Consider the following 19,860-nt stretch of genomic DNA (forward strand, 5'->3'; position numbering starts at 1 on the left):
ACTCTGAAATGTAAACTGCTACAAATACATATGTTATAAGGCCCCCTGCAAAAAATATCTGCTAATTAAATTATTTTAGTATTTCAGTATTCTATCGATTATTCTATCAGATTATTGAATAATCAGATTTTTTTAAAATGCTCTTTTTCATGAGCAACGATAAATGTTCAACAGAAGGGAAAAGACGAGTCTTTTAGAATGAAATGCTCGTCGTTTATAGAAACTGCAGTATTTGCATACATGAGCCTAAAAGAAATAAGCGGTTTCAGTGAATTTATTAAATAGATGTAATGTCGAAAACATAGCTTTAAAAAGCGCTGCGTACACGCTGGTCTCGGCAGTGAGCCCAGAGGAAGTCACTCCAATTCTGGGACTACAGGCGAAATGGCGTCGGAGCAGCAAGTGGGCAGGACCCCAGTCAAACTTTTCTCAGCTTCCAGGTGAGCGCGAGGATTAACGGAGATTGACATGTGACCTGGCGGCAAATACGTGAGAGGGTTACCTAGGTAACCAGACCTTGGAACGCCCGCGAGCGGCCGGTCGTCGGTCAGAGTAAGTCACTTAGTCAGCGACACTGACGTGCGACGAGCAATCGCTTTCACAATGTACGCAGCTGGAGGCTGAAGTTGACATTAGTAGGAGGTTAAAAAAATTCCGATATCATATCTACTGGATGAGTTGGATTAGGTGTGGCAGTGGTCTGTGTGTGTGCATGTCTGTGTGCGTGTGTGTGTGCGTGTCTGTGTGCGTGTGTGTGTGTGCGTGTGTGTGTCCGTGTGTGTGCGTGTGCGTGTGTCCGTGTGTGTGTGTGTGTGTGTTAGCCTTTACAGGAGGATGTGGTAAATGCAAGAATCCTGAATGAATCAGCTTTCTCAGATTTTAGGCTTTGACCCGATGTAGCTCGGCAGTTTGCCCTGTGGATATATTTCGTTTAACTTATACTTTTAATAAGTATTTAATTATTAATAACAAAAAGACAGGCGTCAGACACTGAGATTTTCATTGGCAATCACCTGGATAGGTAAGATTAGATTAGCTCAGGCTGAGATGTTTGGAGGCAAAGCTAGAGAGGCAAGGCTGAGATGGTTTGGACATGTGCAGAGGAGGGATAGCAGCCGTATCTGACAAGGAATACTGAAAACGGAGCTTTCAGGCAGGAGGACAAGAGGAAGATCCAAGAGGCATTTCATGGATGCAGTGCAGAAGGACATGCAGAGATGGTGGTGGAGGCTAGCAATAGACTGAGATGGAGGCAGCTGTGGTGACCATTGAAGAGAAATTAATAAAACAAGTACAAATACAACAAACTGACAGCATCATCGTCACTGCCGTTTTATATAAATAATATTTTATTTACAGATGTGTGTGCAAACAAGTTTCAATCTTTAGTTGTCAGTTGGTGACAACTGAGTACTACATAGTCAACAGATGAAGGGTCAATTTAAAAAATTTGCCTTTTTTGTAAAGTGAGGTTTGTGTGTGTGATCAGATATTACGGGAGTGGTTTTAGTACCAGGACGGACGTGTTTATACCAAGTTTAGTACCAATCGGACTGACTGTAATTTTGACCCATAAAGTGCCCATTCCAGAAACACAGATACAGTTATGTCCGGTATTTTTGTAATTCTGCCTCCATACAGCACCACGGTGCGTTTTAAATAAATCAGTCGAGGTGTGATTGAAGCACAGACTTTCAGCTTTAACTTAAGGTGAAGTGTGTACTTCAATCATATCGGGTTTCTCTGATCTAGAGTCCGCTGTGGTTGTGTGCACGGGCAAAATTGTAAAAATTTAATGTGGTGTTTAGCGCTGCTGCCTCACAGCAACATTATCATTATTAATACTGTGTGAGTTGCCCTGCATATGACAAATTGTCTCAGGGTGTTTAATCCACTGAAACAAACACAGCATTGTTCTAATAATGTATATCCTACTATGGTAAACGTTTTTGGAAAGAGAATTATGAGGTGAATTCAATCTCAGCATGTATCAAAATGTGCAGAGTAATTGAATTTGGATGGTGCAAACAGCGTAAACCAGTGTAAACATCTTAAACCCCCTCGCCTTTGTGAGATTTACATTCTTCATTGTGGACCAGTAAGCTAACAGAGGACATAAAGATCATATCGAATCATTAAAATTATTAAAATAGAAAAACTCTTTATCACAGTGTAGTAAGACGCAGGTGTTTAACATCCACTTTGTGCTTGAGTTTGATAAGATTTCCATACGTCCAAAAGCTGGTTAGAGCTGTGCAGCAGTGTTGTAATGACAGAAGTCCAGTAACAGTTGCCCGTGTCTGATGGCATCCAGTTCCTAAACATATCACCACGAGGAGGATCTGTCAGTGGAATACCCAGGTGTCTCATGCACAGTCCCACATACACATCTTCAATGTAAAGAGCTCTGACATGCTGAGCAGCCTCCAGTATTTTCCTGGTTAAATCCAGTGAGAACACATAGCCCAGTCCAATGGCATAAGGTGGGTAGACTGACTCGGGGAAGGTGGAAAATGGCACAAACCATTTAGAGTTTTGGTCTCGAAGAACAGAAGCAAACCTTATCACGGTTCCTGTGATGTAGAGATGTTGGGGGGCCTTTAAAAGCATCCCGACAAGGTTGTGCACATTGAGGAACGTGTCGGTATCAACCTTCATGGCATAGGAGGTCTGGGGGCAATGGGTGCTGAGCCATTCAAACATTAACATTGTTTTGATGGTGAGGTTATGGTAGCTGTCCAAGAAGTCACTCTGGAGAATGTCACCATGGTCCCGGCTTTCACGTAACAGCTGAGAAAGTGAAATTTAAAGCATCATTTAATAAATTAATAATTATTAATAATTCTTCAGTTAACTCACTCATTGATACAGTAAACATGATCCATGTTTGGTAGATTGGTCTGAAAAACCAAAATCAAATCAAGCCACCTCGAAATCTTATAAGTAAAGGAAATTGTGTTTGTACTGGATTTTCTTTGGCTGCTTGGACTCTGATCCTACTTTCCTTCCTCTGCTCCGACTCTTTGTGACTTTTCTAAATCATCTGGTGAGGCTCATTCATACTATGTATTCCTGATAATGAAAAGAAGGGAAATGTATGGAAAGTTTACTACAATGGACTGAAGCCACTCACTTGTTCTTCAATGGTCTGTGCTCCATTTTCCTCTCTGGACTGTCCCAGTATGAAGTAGTGGCTGACCACTTTGCCCTGTACTGTTGTTACATTCCCCCACGTGCTGCGGATTATGTGACGAGCCTCTCTGTTGTGGGGTTCAACCGGGATCATTAGAACCAAAAACGGGCTTTCCTCCCGACATCTGTTCGGTTCATCCAATATGAAATGGTACTCGTGTGGGTACGCCACAGTATACTGCAAGGAATAATGACACAGTGAGATCTGTGTAAGCAGAGGAGGCTGGTGATTTTTCTGCATTGTACTTGATAATACTAGATTCATATTTTTTATTTGAATTTTGTATCTTTTCTAAAATGAGCTTCAGATTAAAAAATAAAATATTTATGTTTTAAAAATAGAAAGAAAAAAAGAAAAGTTCATCTTTTCTTGTCCAGGTTTGACTTGGCTGTTTGTGCCGTCTGTGAAAACCATTAAAGCAAATGTACATAACACAGTCATTTCATTATTAGATGGGAGGAGCTGTTAAAATAGGACATGTAAAGCAAGACATCAAACCAAACCAGAGCCACAAACCAATACTGACAAAACCTACTCTATGTTGAAAATGCAGAAACCAAGTCTCTGATGTTACAGCTGAATAAAATGACAACCCTTCATTACAAACCTCTCATATTTCTTCTCTGTTCTCTTGTTCAACTTCAATTTTGTCACCTCAGTTCTTCTGAAGACACGAGAAAAATAAGGAGTTGTGATTGAGGCAACCTCAGTATCGAGTTAGTACTAGTGCAGGATCCTTCCCCAGCAGACAGGTGGTCTTTGTTTGACCACCCCATTTCAGAAAATTAGAGAACCCTGAGCTGCCACTAATAAAACATATACTACAGCTATGTGTCTAATTTGATACGTCACAGTCATAATAATTATGAACATGTATTTCTTTACATATTTTAAATATAAATAGATAAAATGAAATGAAAAACATTACGGTAACACGATCACATCATGAGGACTTTAACTTTAGCTCAGTTCAGAAAAACACTGAACAACCAACTGATCACTTGTGTAACTGATTTGTAGAGATAGTATTGTTATTGTTGCCTTTGCTTTAAAGTTGCACAGATTATATGGAGGCCAGTAAATATACTTACCCTGTCAACTAGAGGAGGTACACTGTTTTGAGGGTTACTTGAGTTTGGGGTGGTGGTCCTTGGGTTTAAAGACCAAGACACTTGGAAGACGGAGCTGTAGATCACTAAAGTCCCGACCATGATCAAAGCCACCAGATACCACAAGCATCTTCTAAATTTCATCCACAGAGTCCTTTCACTGCAAAGAAGTTAAAGTGATTAGTATTTATCAGCACTGCAGAAGCACTTAAGAGTATCCAGAGCTTCATTTGTTCTGCATTTTGTCATGTTACAGCTGTATTCCAAAACTGATTAAATTCATTTAATTTATGTTTTTGTTTTTTATAAATTTGCAAGAATTCATTTTCTCGCGTTGCCATTGTGGGATACTGTGTGTACAATTGTGAGGTGAAAATGAATTCCATCCTGTTTGGAATAAGGCTGACAAAATGTGGAATAAGTGAAGGTCTGCGGTGTAGCTCAGTGTTGCTGGGCTGAGCTGAGAAAGCACTTTCCCTTTCACATCAGACACATGTCACCACTCTAAGAGTCACAATGTTTTTCACTCTGTAGCACCTGCTGTGTGCGCTTTATTGTGGACTTCTCTTCCATGTAGTTAAACACCAAATATTTAGAAATCTAACTTCAACTGCAATAAAAAATATTCAAAGCAAACATCATTTAAGTATATTTAACACAAATTAACTAAGAATTTCTGCTAAACTCTAATTTTTGCTAAATTCTACTAAATTCAACAAATTACAATAATTGAGCTGAATTGAGAAAAAAGCTTAAAGGTACATTAAGTATTTTTTTCAGGTCATTTAATAGAAAAAAAGTGTGTGGTACTTATAAAACCTCACTTCCTGTTCTGAAGTCAGGGCTGTAACACATGAAAATATGCATACACATGTTTATTTATTCTCTGATATAGAAATTGATATTGATTTTTCACTTGTGTTAAAAAAAAAATAAAGAAACAAACAAAAAAAACAACAAATAAAGAAAAGTTAATCCTTTCTTATGCGGATTTGATTTGGTTATTTATGCAGCTCGTGAACATGTACATAATGCATGGTCATTTCCTTTACTGGAATTATTATTAGGACCTGTAAAGAAAGAACAGAAACAACCACAAAGTAGTGCTTTTACACACTTTACTTTTAAGCACAATCAAGTCACAAACTGTTTAGATTCTGATGAATTTCTTTTGTGCAAATTAAGAAAGATTGTAACTACATTTAAAACACAAAAAAATGTCTTATTTATTGGGACGTAACGTATAACTAAAAGTTATCTTTTCAGCCCTGAGTGAAGCCCTCTTTGTCTTTTGTTAGTCTTTTCTGTGTATAACAGTCAGGTACCCACAACACTTGTGACTTCCTTGTTCACTTGCATTTTGTGACCACAACTATTTTACAGTTTCCTGTTTATAAAGCAGAATCAGATAATTCATCATCATATTTCATTTCATTTCATTTCATTCTTTAATATTATATGAAGGCCAGTGTGTCTCAAGAATAACTTCAGTTTTTTGGGAGTTTGCAAGAATTCATCAACAACAGCTCAAACAGTCTTATGAGTCTTAGGTTATCAAATCCTTAGTGACAAAATACAAATTTGTGTGATGTACAGATTGATCATTACCAGCTTTAGTGTACTAATTAGGGTATGGGGAACATCAACAAGCTTCCAGTAGTACTATGACGTCAAAGTGAGAAAGTTACTGTAAGTGCACGAAATATATAGTTGTGTGCCACCTACTAATGTCCCTAAAGGCATTTATTCAGTAGTCAGTCAGCAGGATGAAAAAACAAAAAAACAATGTAAAAGGATTAATGTGACACTCTGACTACTCCTCACATTTAGCTCTGAATAGAAGTGGATAGAAACAAAAAGTCATCTGCAGATGTATTTTGGACTTCTCAGACTAGTCTATTTTAGCTCATAACTGAAACTAGGGTTACGTGGTTTAGCAGTGTCTCACTGCCACATCTCATTGCTGACAAGTACATAATTATGAAAACATAAAGAGTGAATGCCTACATAGAACGACTGATCAGTTAAAGAAAATCTATTTGCTAAAATACAGAAATGGTTACAACTGTATATCCTTTACCATCTTTATCACTTATTTCTTTTCATATAAATCTATAGCAACAAAAACAACAAATAACTACACACCAACAAATAATACAGCATTTCTGTTACATGTGGTGTGGCTCCTTCAAATAACAGCTGACCATAATTTGAAGGCATCGTTTGTAAACACGTTCCAGCCTTTTCATTCTAATCATTAATGCTGTATATAATAAAGCAGAGACATGTTACAGTATGTGTTTTACAGTATTTGGACAGCTTGTGCATGACAAAATTCACTGGGAAGAAAATGTTTACAAACATGTTTAAATATATTCCTTACAAAACAGTTAAAAAACGTATATTTATTTTTTATAAAAATAAAAAAGGTAACAAAATGAAAAAAGACAAATTCGATAAATGTTAAGTTAAAAGTAAATGAAAATAATGCAGTAGTTTTAAATAACAGTATTATTAGAATATTATTAGAAAAAAGAGTTTCAAGGCATTACACCAACAGCAGCTACAGAATGACATTTGCCTTTCCTGCTGTTTGCTATAAAAACCTCAGCAAACATTACAGTCACTAATTAAAAATTATATATTTATGCATTGCTACTCAAGATGTAATAAGTCTAATTAATCCATTTCATAGCTGGACTTAATTTCTTATAAATAAAACATTTTCCATTTTAGGACCACAGTGTGTCTACAGTCTAACTGTTTTATGTCAACATATATTTGAAGTAAAACAAAGAATTAGACTTACCCTTTGGAAACGGGGAGCATTTTCAGGAGGTGAAGAATGGATTATCTGATCAACTTCAGGAACTTAATGTAAATGCAGAAGCTGAGAATTCAGCTCTTCATGTTGATCTGTACCAGTGCCTTTGTGGTTTATGTGTTGCACAAATAGGTCACGATATGCTGTGAGCACCCTTAGACAGATACTGCTCTGATGTCATGTCCTGACATGTGGATGCGCCTTTAAGGAACCTTTACAGAGTGTTTGTGCGTGTTTAGGCACAACATGACTTAACATGCTGTGCATTCTTAGCAGTTTGAGTACATATTGCCCCACTGCAAAAGCAAAACAACTCAGATCTCATATGTTTAAACAGGTTTTTTAAGCAAATAACAGTTAAAAATTTAAAAAACAAAAATTATTCACAAGGACAGTGCCAGTCTACTTTAAACATACAATAGTATGTCCATTCATAAGTAAGTCAGATCCTTTAAAGTTCTGACTAATATCTACCCTTCAATTTCTATCTAAAGCACTGGAGAAAGTGGTTTTTGGCAGCTGCAGACTTTCTTACATCATAGAAGTGTCACGATTGTTTGTTTGAAACTGTTAGGCAAAACGAAATGCTAGACACTAAACACTAGGAACATGGAACATGAAAGCCGAAACCTGAAACCTGAAGGGGGAGAAGAACTGGTTAAAAAAAGCTGCAGCACCCCCGTTAACAACAGAGGAACAAACAGTTCCTCCACCATTGCATCCATTTCTCAGTTGACACACCCACACACACCCCATCTGCTCTGCCAAGCCAACAACTTCATCTCCCCAGTCCATTTTTTTAGATATCAAACTGGAAAATCAGAGACAGAGGCAGGTCAGGACAAAGCAAGGATAGTGGTGGAAACTGATACAACTGCAGCAGGGGTGGACATTGAGCGTGGGACTGCACTGAAAGAAAAAAAGGTAAAAACAAGGTGGTGTGTTTGCAGCTGTGTGCCATAAACCTCCTCAGACAGGACTTAATGGCAAAATTGCAAATTGCTCCTACAGAGACAGGAATGCATGCACCATGTATTATAAAACTCACTGGGGCCTGACGCAATGCATGAAAAGCAATTTTTGACCAAAAAATCCACAACATTGCTGCTGAAACATTTTTATTGGGTTGAAACAGGTAATGCGGTTGTGACCTACAAACTTGGTGACCCTGATAAACCATTTTACAAAGGACTGGTCACCTCACATGTTTCAGTGGCTAAACTACACACAGGGAAATGGGGACCTTTTGCTATTTGCCATTAAGTGTGACACAGAGTGGGAGCCATTCCCAGGCTGCCCTGGTATACAATGTTTACCATTGCTGGGGTCATATGTGTCATGCTAAACTGTACAACACTGGCAACAAAAGCAGCAAACTTAATGGGGCAAAACCAAAACTTTTAAAGTTATGCTAACTGGAGCAGAGGGTAAATACGGCATAAGGCAGTGCTTCCCTGAGCGTGTCAAACCCACACACCTTTATAAATGATTTGTCACCAAAAGTATTGTTCTGTAAATCCCTGTTATCTAACCCTGATAACGGTTCTGTTGGTCGCAATAAATCCATTTATGAAGTAAAACATACGGAGAAAATACTGCCATGTTTATTGGAATAAGCACACAGGTTTCCAGCTACTTTGGGCCTCAGCCAGCTTTGTTTTTGCTCACTGCCCTAAAAATCGTTCAGTTGATTAAGTTTTCTAGGAGCTTGTGTCATCAGGTTTATTCTATACACTGTCAAGCAAAACTAGAAGCTATTATAGAAGAAATTCCCCTCTGGCCCCTGGGAGCGGTCTTTAAGTTCAGGTCTTCTTATGAAAACAATACCTTCAGAGGAAAACACACTGAGATGGATAATACAAAATAATATCTATAAAATAAAATCTGCACTCGCCCTGCAGGTGGTCTTTATCCTTAAGTTCGGGTCCTCTACCAGAGGCCGGGGAGCATGAGGGTCCTGTGCAGTATCTCAGCTGTTCCCAGGACTGCGCTCTTCTGGACAGATCTCTGATGTTATTCCTGGGATCTGCTGGAGCCACTCGCCCAGCTTAGGAGTCACCGCACCTAGTGCTCCGATTACCACTGGGACCACCGTTACTTTCATCCTCCACTTCTGGAGGAAGTGGAGGATGAACCATCCTTCTATGATGGTTCCTCCTTTTGTTCCTCTTTCTTGGGTTTCTGCTGTGGGTGACCTCCGAGCCGGTATGGCTTCATTTTTATGTCTCCTGTAGGGGCTCATCATTTTTTGACAAAGAAGTTGCAAAGGTTAAGGTGAATGGCACACTTTGGAAAGCTAAATACTGCAGGGTTACCCCCAAAAGAGCTGAGTTCGCTTCTCCCTTTCACCTTGTACAGATAAAACAACAACAACAAAAAAAAAATTGACCCTAAAGGTATATGGATACATGTTTAAATGGGAAGGCCATTTTGGGTTTTATGTGAGATATTAGCTCAGACACAGAAAGATTTTTCTTGCAGGTTCAGGTTGTTTGGAGTGTGTTCCAAGATTATGAGTTTTTCACATTTTAGGAAAAGAAAGGTGCTTCAATGACCTCTGATTATTTCTGTTTTAATGAAGGGAACTACATAAAACCAAAAGTTTATATAGATATGCAGCAAAATTGAGCCATGGGCTTAGCAATGTCTTAACAGGAGGGAAGGTATCTATAGTAATAAATAATCTATAATAAAAAAATTAAGCCCAAGGAAATAGATATAAAAGATCTAATATAGAGCAAAATAAATGTACACCTAAGCTTGGACCATTCTCCAGGGAAGAGGTAGAAGCAGAACTCTGCCATTACATGAGAAACATATTACAAAATAAAAGTAATGGTGGCTAACATTTCTCCCCCAAAGTAGCCGCATCCAGGAAGAGAGCTGGTAAAGCCTGGAGACTGTACGTTTGTAAGGGTGGTAAAAAGAAAGATGTGGTCACACCCCAGATGGGAAGGACCATACCAGGTACTGCTCTCTGAGCAAAAGACCTGGTTACCTCCTACACAATGTAAACCTGCACGACACATAACAAATCCTCCACTTCCACACAACAATAGTTGAGAATTAGGGACGGTTGCATCCAATAGGAGGCAATCATGTCAACACCAGTGAAGATTGCCCACAGTAGGACCCCTGATTAGGGAGGAAATAGGCACGGATCAAGAAATGAGGGTCCTAGCGTTGCTACTAACTGTAACATCAAGTCTGATAACAATGTGGGAAAAAGGGAGCAGAACACTAAAATAAGTAGTGCAATTATTGTAGTGCATTGGGGTTTTGTAATGGCTAATACAGGCCATAACTGGGGATTCCTGCTAGAACACTGAATAAAGGGAAGAAGTCACAAAACGTTTCTCCCACTGAAAATGTTACGTCCAGATCAACAGAATCACAGAATCAACATTTTGGGATTTCCTTACTTGGATGATTGAGCATGCATCAAGACAGAATAAAGGGTCGCCTCACCACTGTAATGAAAACAGGCCAGAAGGTCATAATATCTTTAAACTTGTTGAAATAATGCATACAGGGTTAGGCATTAGGTATTTGGGTGTCAGGCAAGAGTCCGTTTGCATTGTTTAAGATTACTGCATCTACACCTTAAGCTAACACTGCAACACACACCACACAGGAATAATGCCCCTAAACATAACAAATGCTGACGAGGTATTAGGAATAGAGACAGGTTACACTGACACAAATTAAATGTTAGATTGTGTGCTTTTGAGCGCCTCCCAAGCTAACGTCTGTTGGTGTGTGGCGCCACTTCCCCTTACCACAGGAATGCTTTGTTTACCATACCACTGGCATTGCTCACGTGGCTTTTCATTAGCTGAGAACTAGATTCCCCTCTGAATGGAAAGGAACCTGTGCACTAGCTTTTCTGATCGTGCCTCTTAAGTTATTCACCCTCCCAGACTTAAAGCAGTTGAGCCAAGCTGCAGAGTGGTGGAATAATTTTCAGTAAGATGAAGAAATCTCTCTGTCACGCTCTCTAATCTGTCCTCATCTGTTCTCAGATCTTGTTGTGGCTCCTCTGCTATCTGTTATCCAAAACACAGTTAAAATCATGTAGTTAACTGTTTCTCAGTAAGAGTATCACACACATATCTGTTTCCAGGATAACATTGGAAGAAGTGAAACTGGTAGTATTGCCCCGGCGAGCACTCACGTAGACGTTCACTGTTTATGCCATTGTTTCCCTGCGAGTAAAATAAATGCGTTTGAACTCGCTACTCTGTCTCACTTCATAAGAGAATTTTTCTAATTATAACCAAAGAAGAAGAAGAACACAACATATTACAACATGTCATTATTTAACAAAAACTAAATAAAAAAACAGAAGCAGTGTGTTAAAAACTATAAACACCCCTTGACATCAATTCTTTCACGTCGATGTGGAAGATTATGTTCTCCTGTATAACATGGTTGTTGTTCATTGGAGTTACAGGGATTCAGTTATGCACAGCCATTCAGTTCCTGCCACAGCATTTCAGTTGGTATCAGGTGTGGATTTTGCCTGGGCCACTGCAACAGCTTGATTATTTCAATTTTAAGCCATTCTGCTGTAGATTTGCAGGTGTGCATGGGATCATTGTCCTATTGGAAGGTAAAACACAGTTCACAACTCAGTAATATACAAATTTTATTTGTCTCCTCCCTCCTTTCTTAAACAACTGACAATTGGTGCACCCTAAAGCATTAATAGCCAAAACAATAGGCTCATTACTTGAGATAGGATCTTGAGACCATCGATTAAAATACCTCCTTCAAAAATGATAACATGTGGAGAGGATTTGGAGAGATGAGCACAGTTTCATCTACAGGAGTCACAATGCCAACAGACCCAGGTCTGTTTTTTACCTGTTCAGGTGTTATACTCCATTTGTGTACAGGAACTCAGGTAGGTATCATGGTTGTATATGAAGTCAAATGTGATTTGGTGCTTTCACTTAAGGAAAAGTCCTCTGGCAGTTTTCCTCCTGTTTTTCCTTTGGTGGAAATGTTTTAAAAAATGTGAAAAAAACCAAAAGAGAGTAGAAGTTAGTATGAGGCCACTGTCCGCCTTCGTACTGGACTAATATGTATACATGAGCCCTCGCAGTACAAGGATGCACATTTCTGCCACATCTGGCTTGTAGAACTGAACAATGAACAAATAGAGTACAATATAAAGAAAAAATTCCAAATCCACGGCACAGAAATTCACACTATGTGTGACAGTACAACCAAAAACAGTTTAAAATAGCAATTTAAGTTTTACAGGAGTTTGTAATTTTTTATATGTGTAGCATTGAACTATTATTAAACTATGAAATGTTGTATTTGGGTCAGTTCATTTATATCCAAATTCATACACTGCCTACACAGACATAAAACGCACTGCACAGGAGCAAACAACCTACAGAGAGATATCAGGCACATATAGCAGCCATGTTTCTATGCAAATTATATTTTTAATCAGGTTTCAAACTTTAAAGTCACCTATAATGATTGATTAACTAGCAAATGTGGCAACAAAGAGCTTCATTTAGAGTTTCCACTGCAGCTTACACAGTCAGTGTAGTCATTGTTTTCCTTTCCTGTTGTGCTCGGGTCAAATCTGACTGATTTACAATTTAAAAAAATAACTCATAAATATTGTGTTTTACATCTGATTGCCTCGAGGCCTTATGACATCCTCCACACTCTGCACTTGAACATATAAAAGTGATGAGCACCTCTTTTGTTGAATTTTGAGTGTTTTAATCAAATTTGTTACATCTGTGGTGTTCCTGGTCAAAAGTGACCGCCATAGAAAATGAATGGGAATTCACAGGGGAGTAATTACCAGGGGGGTTAGGAGGGTTAGGACCCCCCCAATAATCAGACCCAACCAATATAACCCTCCAATAAAATTATGAATTATCTTACATAAATAGGCTGTTGATTTTCTTTACTCATTTCAGTTATTCCCAGAAAAATAGTTGCACATTTAATCATCTGGGAATTTACCCAGATTTATTTATTTATTTAGACAGAGATCTTGACCCCACCAATGTTCAGCACAAAGTTACGCTGATGGGAATCCACCCCCCACCCCCCCTTTGGCCTCTTACCCCCTGAATGGCCCACTGAATGACAAAATGAAAGACCCCCTTCACGACCTACTGAACCACCCCCCGAATGACCACTGTGACCGGAACACTAAAGTAAGGGAGGTGGGGGTGCACACAAGAGGAGGGATTAATTAAATATCCTGCTAACAGGATACACATTTTTTAAACAATTTTAACTGGAATAAATAAAATATGTTTTCTGGTACTATGTGATTAATGGCAATATAGCTGGTCTTTACTAGAAAAAGAAAGGCTAAACACATTTATTCAGGAATATTTATCCATTAGCATTAGCATCCATCTAGCAACTAGCTAAGTTATGCAAATTACTTAACAAACAATAAATAATGTTGGCTGCACTGAGAAACAAAATTGATAACTTACCTTATTACTTACCTTATCTTCAGAAGGAGGAAGTCTGAGCTGCAGCCTGTCAGCATCAACGGGGAGTGCGTGAAAGGGTCTCCAGTTTCAAGTTTCTGGGTGTGCACATAGACACAGACCTCCAATGGAGCTCTAACATCTCTGCGGTTTTAAAGAAGGCCCAACAGCGTCTCCACTTTCTGAGAATCCTCAGAAAAATGGACCTGAAGAAGGAGCTGCTGACCGTCTTCTACCGCTGCGCCATTGAAAGTGTGCTGACATATTGCATCAGTGTTTGGTTCTCCAGCTGCACCACAGCACACAGAAAGGCACTTCAGAGGGTCATCAATATGGCCCAAAAAATCATTGGACATCCTCTTCCCTCCCTGAAGGACCTGTACAGCACTCGCTGTCTCAAGAGGGCACGCAGCATCCTTCGGGACTGCACACACCCAGGACACCGGGTGTTTAAGCTGCTGCCGTCTGGCAGGAGGTTCAGGCTGCTGAGGTCCCGAACAAATAGACTGAAGGACAGCTTTTACAACAGGGCAACAGCCCTGATCAATGCAAATAGCTGACCTGATTGGCTACCTCCCTGGACTTTTTTAGGGGGGAGGTAACAATGTTTAAAACAATAACAATAATAATATTTATATTTATAACAAGGTGCAATAATAATTAATGTGCAATAATAACAGTGTGCAATACACATACACTTCTTCTTCTTTTTTTATTTACTAAGTTATTATACTGTGTTGTGTTGGTTGTGTTGCGTTGTGTCATATCGTGTCGTGTTGTGTTATATGTAGTGCCGACGTAGGACAGTTTTCCAATTTCATTGTACTATTGTACTATGTATGACTGTGCAATGACAATAAAGAGTTTCTTATCTTATCTTATCTTATCTTATTGTTCTTCAAGGCAGAAAATGAACCTCAAAAATATAAAAAATCCAAGAGTGCTCTGATGCGCTTTACATGACGTTAATTTGTCGGCCATTTTGGACGTGTAACAATCTGGTCTTTAAGTGATGACGTGATGAGCCCTGCCTCCAGGTCCAAACTACTCCGCGTTTATTAAGGCTGTTGTGTTTTCAACACGTTTTAATGCTTTGTATCTTGTTCCATTTAATCTCAACAAGCCCCTAAAAACAGTCAGTGATCCCTGTCGGCCTCTCTCGGTTTTTATCACCACTGTTCATTTTAAAGCTCAGTTTTTAAACCTTACGGTGTAACTACAGCCCAGCCCATGCAGCAGTATATTAATGGCCAAACCCGTATTCTGAAACCTACTAAACTTTGGCAACTATAAGTAAACAATCGAATGTATATATACTGTCTTAGAGGAAGTAAAGCATTTTCATGGTAAGCATTTTTCTCATTATGTGGAGAACTGAACTCTGGAACTGCAGTCAGTGGAATAAGTGGATAATGGTTATTATATTTAGTGCTTCCCCTTACACTGTCAGTAAGTCATTGATGACAGTGATGCTGAGGTGTGTTTATGAGGAAATCTGTAATTTCCTGTCAGTTTTTGCCTCTGTTAGCAGTTGTTAGCTCCTATTCGCTGCTATTAGCTGCTGTTAAGAAAACCTTTTTATAAATTTTGTTCATAAAATTTGATCTGATGACAAGAGGTAATTGCAACAATATCAAGAACAAATAAACATGTTATAAGCCATAACCCTAATTTAAGTTCAGGAGTGAGGGTTAAGGTGAGGAGGAAGAAGATGAGGTGGAGATGAGCAGGGGAGAGTAGTGGTGGAGGAGGCAAATAGAGAACATGAGAAAGGAAAAAACTTGAAAGAGAAAATAAAAATATAACTGATAACTGATGCTACTGTTTATCTTTTTTCCCGACTTTCTTCTATCCAAATCAACAGAAAAGTGATAAAAAAGAAAGATGATCTTTCTGTCTTGATTGCTGCACCCAGCAGCACAGCGTAGGTGTTGTGGGGGGAAAAAAAGCAGTGATAATTTTGATGTAAGCACTGTATCAGTTATTGGATGTGATTGTTACTGATTATTTTGTTCAATATAGCGGACAGCTCTTGAGGGATTTTCGCATGGCGTCACATGCAAAACCTTAACTGACTGTCAGACACTCAGACTGAGTGACTATTTATTTATTTATTTTACTGCAAATGAGTTAAAGTGTTATTTATGGGCTCAAATTGTGGTCATAAATATTTTGTACTTGTAAATCAGGATTTGTATGTGTAAAAAGAATTTGTGTGTGCATAAAAAAGATTTGTGTGTGAAACTCTGCACTCAACTTTCAAGTTACAAGTACGAATTTTGACCCTATTTTTCTTCCTTTCATCTGATTGGCCAATGTCACGTCAATCACAAATTTAACTATCCAATCAGAGAATAGATGGGTTTGGCTATTGGAGGGGTGCTTTATGGAGCTTCAGGTCCTTGAAGGGAATAAATGCCCTTTTACACGCCAACCCAGCGTTTTCCTTCATCACCACGAAGGAATAACAGTCTGTGGTGGTCCGAGTGTTGTGATTTTTGTGTCACAGGTTTACGTGCTTAATGGACCTCCGGAGCCTTTTCAACAGCGCTGCGGACCTAGGGAGGGGGGCAGTGTTGTGGAAATGACAGTCTTCACTAGTGGGGATAGTTACAAAGCTTTCTTCGTTATGAATTAGCATACATGTTTTTATTCAACATTTGAAGAACCAGCAAAAAAACCCAGAAACTTGTGCAGAGGACATAAAGTCAGAGACAGAAACGACAAGGAGCAGGTGCATCTAGTACAGGTAGAGCTGCTGCAAAACCCCACAGAGCTCAGCAGCCAGCGCAAACAATTCTGGATCCTTGGCTTTTAGTTAGCATTAGCAGCACATCCTGCGTCCGATGTGAAAGGACTTTTATGCTGCGCACTGTGACTCACAGCAATGGTCCTGGGTCAGCCCTGACTTTGTGTTAAACTAATCCTAAAGTAATAATGGTATTTCTAACCACTGATATACCACAACTTTATCCTTTCAACAGCTGCTGAAAGTTAGCGGACCTAGCTGCTATCGGATATTTATATAGAGATCCTCCAGCTTCAAACTGTATTACCCTTCAAGGACCTGCAGTTCAAAAAAGCGCCCCTCCGACAGCCAAACCCATCTGTTCTCTGATTGGATAGTTAAATTTGTGATTGACATGACATTGACCAATCAGAAAGGAAAGGAAAGGAAGAAAAATAGGGTCAAAATTCGTACTTGTAACTTGAAACTTGAGTGCAGAGTTTCACATGTATTTCTTGGTAAGTCCACATACAAATCTTTTATACGCAAACACAAATTCTTTTTACACATACAAATCCTGATTTACAAGTAAAAAACTGATATAAATAAAAGAAAATATTTATGACCACAATTTGAGCCCATAGTTATTGAACTTCTAAATAGCACTTAGCTGCTCACTGCTAGTTCATCTGGAAAACACTTGGTCTCTTCCTATCTCAGAATAATGCAGACGTTCTTGTAATAATGCAGTCATAAGATTACCAAGAAAATAAGCTTCTATTAGCAATGGTACCACAAACTAAACAAGTATTACTGTAATGAGACAGAATATGTGGCCTTATTCAATAAAGTGAAACCCAACTACTCTTCACATGTAGCCCAGAATGGAAACCGATACACACAAAAACAGTATTTATACCCTTTGGTCCACAAGTTGTTGTCACTTAATGTCAGATACTTACACAGCATTACATATATTTACATACAAACATTACATAGATCTACTTTACGTTTTTTTCTTGTTGTAAACTATTTGAAGTTAAAAATAAAGGCACGTACTTTTTTTTACTAATATTATTACTTTGTTGTAAAATGAAGGGTTTGTAGGCATCATAGCATGTCTGAGTCGATATTACGGTCACTATATAAGGGATGATACATTAACTGGCTGTAATATGTCCTACTACGGAGTGAATCATCCAGACGTCTTATAAATAAAAGCTTTTCCATTTAAAAACCACAGTGAGCCTTCAGTCTGTGTCATACTTTCACATTAGCATGTTTGAAATTAAAGGAAAAATTAGACCTACCCTTTGGAAACTGCGTTCTCCGGCATTTTCAGTAGGCGAAAAATAATCTTTGGTATAAGCTTTGGTACGAGACAAGATCGGAATGATTTCTTTTTATTCTGTAGCATTGCATTTGAAGAGACTCGGCCCAGACATACTTCCTTATTGAGGCCGGAGGCTCAGACCAGCCACAGACTGCTGTGAAGAAATACCAGGGGCATTCTAATAAGTTGTAAAGATCAAATTAGCGATCTCTGGATGAAGCATTTTTTTTTTCATAGATTTACAGACACCCTGTCTTTTTAAAATCTTTGACTCATTGCTATCTAAAGCTAATATATACAAAGTAAAGAAAAATACAACAATAAAACCTTTAAAATTGCTTCATAAACATTCTCAAATACAAGCTCTTAATTAAATAAACAGTGGAGTCAGTGGAATACCTACCTCCCAAAACTCTGACTTTTGTGTTCTGCAATTGCTGAATTGATGTTAAGTTCAATCAGATAAATCTAAGGAAGGGAATCCCAGAAAGGTGATTTTGTTCATCTGGCTGTTGCATTTTCAGTAGTAGTGACTTCTTCTTCTTCTGTTTTCTTGTGAGACTGAATAAATGAACAGAATCATCTTTCTGTGAGTTGAGCAGTGTTTCACAATAAGACAGCTGATTAGACTAGACGAGACTTTTAATGTTAAAAAAACTTTATTGCAAACAAAAGCAAAAGTAGATTAAGTGCAAGCCCCACCCATTTAAAGTGCTTCACCCTAGAATCCATATTTAGCTATACTTTCATGCAGCACTGTACTCTATGCACATAAATTTGGCTCGTGCTCATGACTGATTTAGAGCACCCTTTTAATCTAAGATGCAATTCTGTGCATCTGGGGAGGAAGCTGAATACCTGAGGAAAGCCGCACAGACACAATAATTAGTGTAAACTACACACAGAAAGGCCACAGCTGGGTTTCGGCTTCGGTACATGAGAGGAACTAATGCGTGAGAAAAACTGATGCTCACATTTCGATTAATTAGAAGCTGATAGCAGCTTCAACTTCTAGACTGTAATTCTTTTTAAGTACGAGTATGAAGGAGGGTCACACATTTAATACAGCTTCTGATTTTAGCGGCATTATCAAAAGAGAATTATCATGCTTTGTAATTCTGCAATCATGCTGTCCGTTACAGTGTCAGTGATGTGTGCAGTCATAATAAAAAAAAGTGCACCCTCTTTCAGTTCTAAGTTTTTATGTATTAGGACATATAAATAGTAATATCATCTGTTTCTTGGCAGTTATTAAAGTTAGAAAAATCGAAGCTTAGCTGAACAGCAACATAGATTTTATACGCTGTCATTTATTCGACAGGAATGAAGCCAAAATTCAGAAGCAGGTTCACTGCTATACTAAAGCGTGGCCAACATGCATTTCCATTAACAGTGATGATACTGTCTGTGGTTGTCTGGCATATCTGATGTCTGAGAGATAGATTTGTAACTCAGTGTAAAGGTGTTCAAAAATAAGGAAGTGAGAGTATACAAATTTGTGAGACAAGTTCCTGTCTATACTAAATAAAGCTGACTGGTCTTGTGTACACTGTATTTCAGCAGTTTACTGTGATGCTTTCTGACTTAAATAAATAAGTTAACTTTACTTGGAAATTTAGAATAAATACTTTTTACTAGCGTTGTTTGCTAGCATTTGCTAGCTTTTACTGTTGGTTACTACATGGTGAAAATAAAAGCTTAGTCATTGTCAGAGTGTTGCTAAAAGCAGATGAATAACAACAAAGGAAACAATCGAATGCCACAGTAAGAAGTGCACTGAATTATCCTGAGTTTGCTGAAAGAAGTAGCCACTTGTGTGTGAGCGTGCTCAGTAGCCCACTTCAAACTTGAATCAAATTCGAATGCTACCTAGATCAATGTTTTGAGTCTGGCTCAAAGTACAGACTAGCTATTCTTACCGATGCTCAGAGAGAGCTGGAAAACATATTATTTGTGCCATTTGAGAGTGAAAAGTAAACTCCCTGCATATGACTCCCCTGCACTGACTGTGTTAGCTGCAGCAGAAACTCTAAATAAAACTTAAATAAATAAAGTATCATTATTGAAACTAAGCTTTGAATCCTGACTCAGTATAGAAACAAAGCTGATTCTATTGGTGCCTGACTTCTGTGTTGGACTTTATTGCTGTTGATAATAAACAATAATAATAAACGTGCTGATTTCTCCTTTT

General features: G+C 38.5%; 1 protein-coding gene across 3 annotated transcripts; it reads right to left on the minus strand.

Moving 5' to 3' along the window:
- Positions 1-1,298: 1,298 nt before the first annotated feature.
- On the minus strand, positions 1,299-18,297 carry LOC100708648 (beta-1,3-galactosyltransferase 2). 3 transcript variants are annotated; one of them, XM_005456361.4, is made up of 5 exons: positions 18,073-18,293; positions 17,647-17,823; positions 4,285-4,462; positions 3,134-3,370; positions 1,299-2,790 (listed from the first exon to the last, which is right to left on the minus strand). In XM_005456361.4, the coding sequence occupies exons 2-5, from the start codon at positions 17,751-17,753 to the stop codon at positions 2,191-2,193; spliced, it is 1,122 nt and encodes a 373-aa protein (XP_005456418.2). In that variant the 5' UTR covers positions 17,754-17,823; positions 18,073-18,293; the 3' UTR covers positions 1,299-2,190. The 3 variants fall into 3 exon arrangements, with proteins under 3 accessions (XP_005456418.2, XP_019202118.1, XP_013130864.1); XM_019346573.2 differs by lacking the exon at positions 3,134-3,370 and having other exon boundaries at positions 18,073-18,297; XM_013275410.3 differs by lacking the exons at positions 17,647-17,823; positions 18,073-18,293 and adding an exon at positions 7,112-7,273.
- Between the last annotated feature and the right edge of the window lie 1,563 nt (positions 18,298-19,860).

The sequence above is a fragment of the Oreochromis niloticus genome, linkage group LG2 (genome assembly GCF_001858045.2).
Source record: "Oreochromis niloticus isolate F11D_XX linkage group LG2, O_niloticus_UMD_NMBU, whole genome shotgun sequence".
NCBI classification, from domain to species: domain Eukaryota; kingdom Metazoa; phylum Chordata; class Actinopteri; order Cichliformes; family Cichlidae; genus Oreochromis; species Oreochromis niloticus.

Coding starts and splice junctions, on each gene's coding strand:
- LOC100708648 (XM_005456361.4), bottom strand. CDS start 17,753: ATGCTACAGAATAAAAAGAAATCATTCCGATCTTGTCTCGTACCAAAG. Junction 4,463..17,646: donor GAGAACGCAGTTTCCAAAGG/GTAGGTCTAATT, acceptor ACTTCTTTGCAG/TGAAAGGACTCTGTGGATGA. Junction 2,791..3,133: donor CACAGACCATTGAAGAACAA/GTGAGTGGCTTC, acceptor TCACTTTCTCAG/CTGTTACGTGAAAGCCGGGA.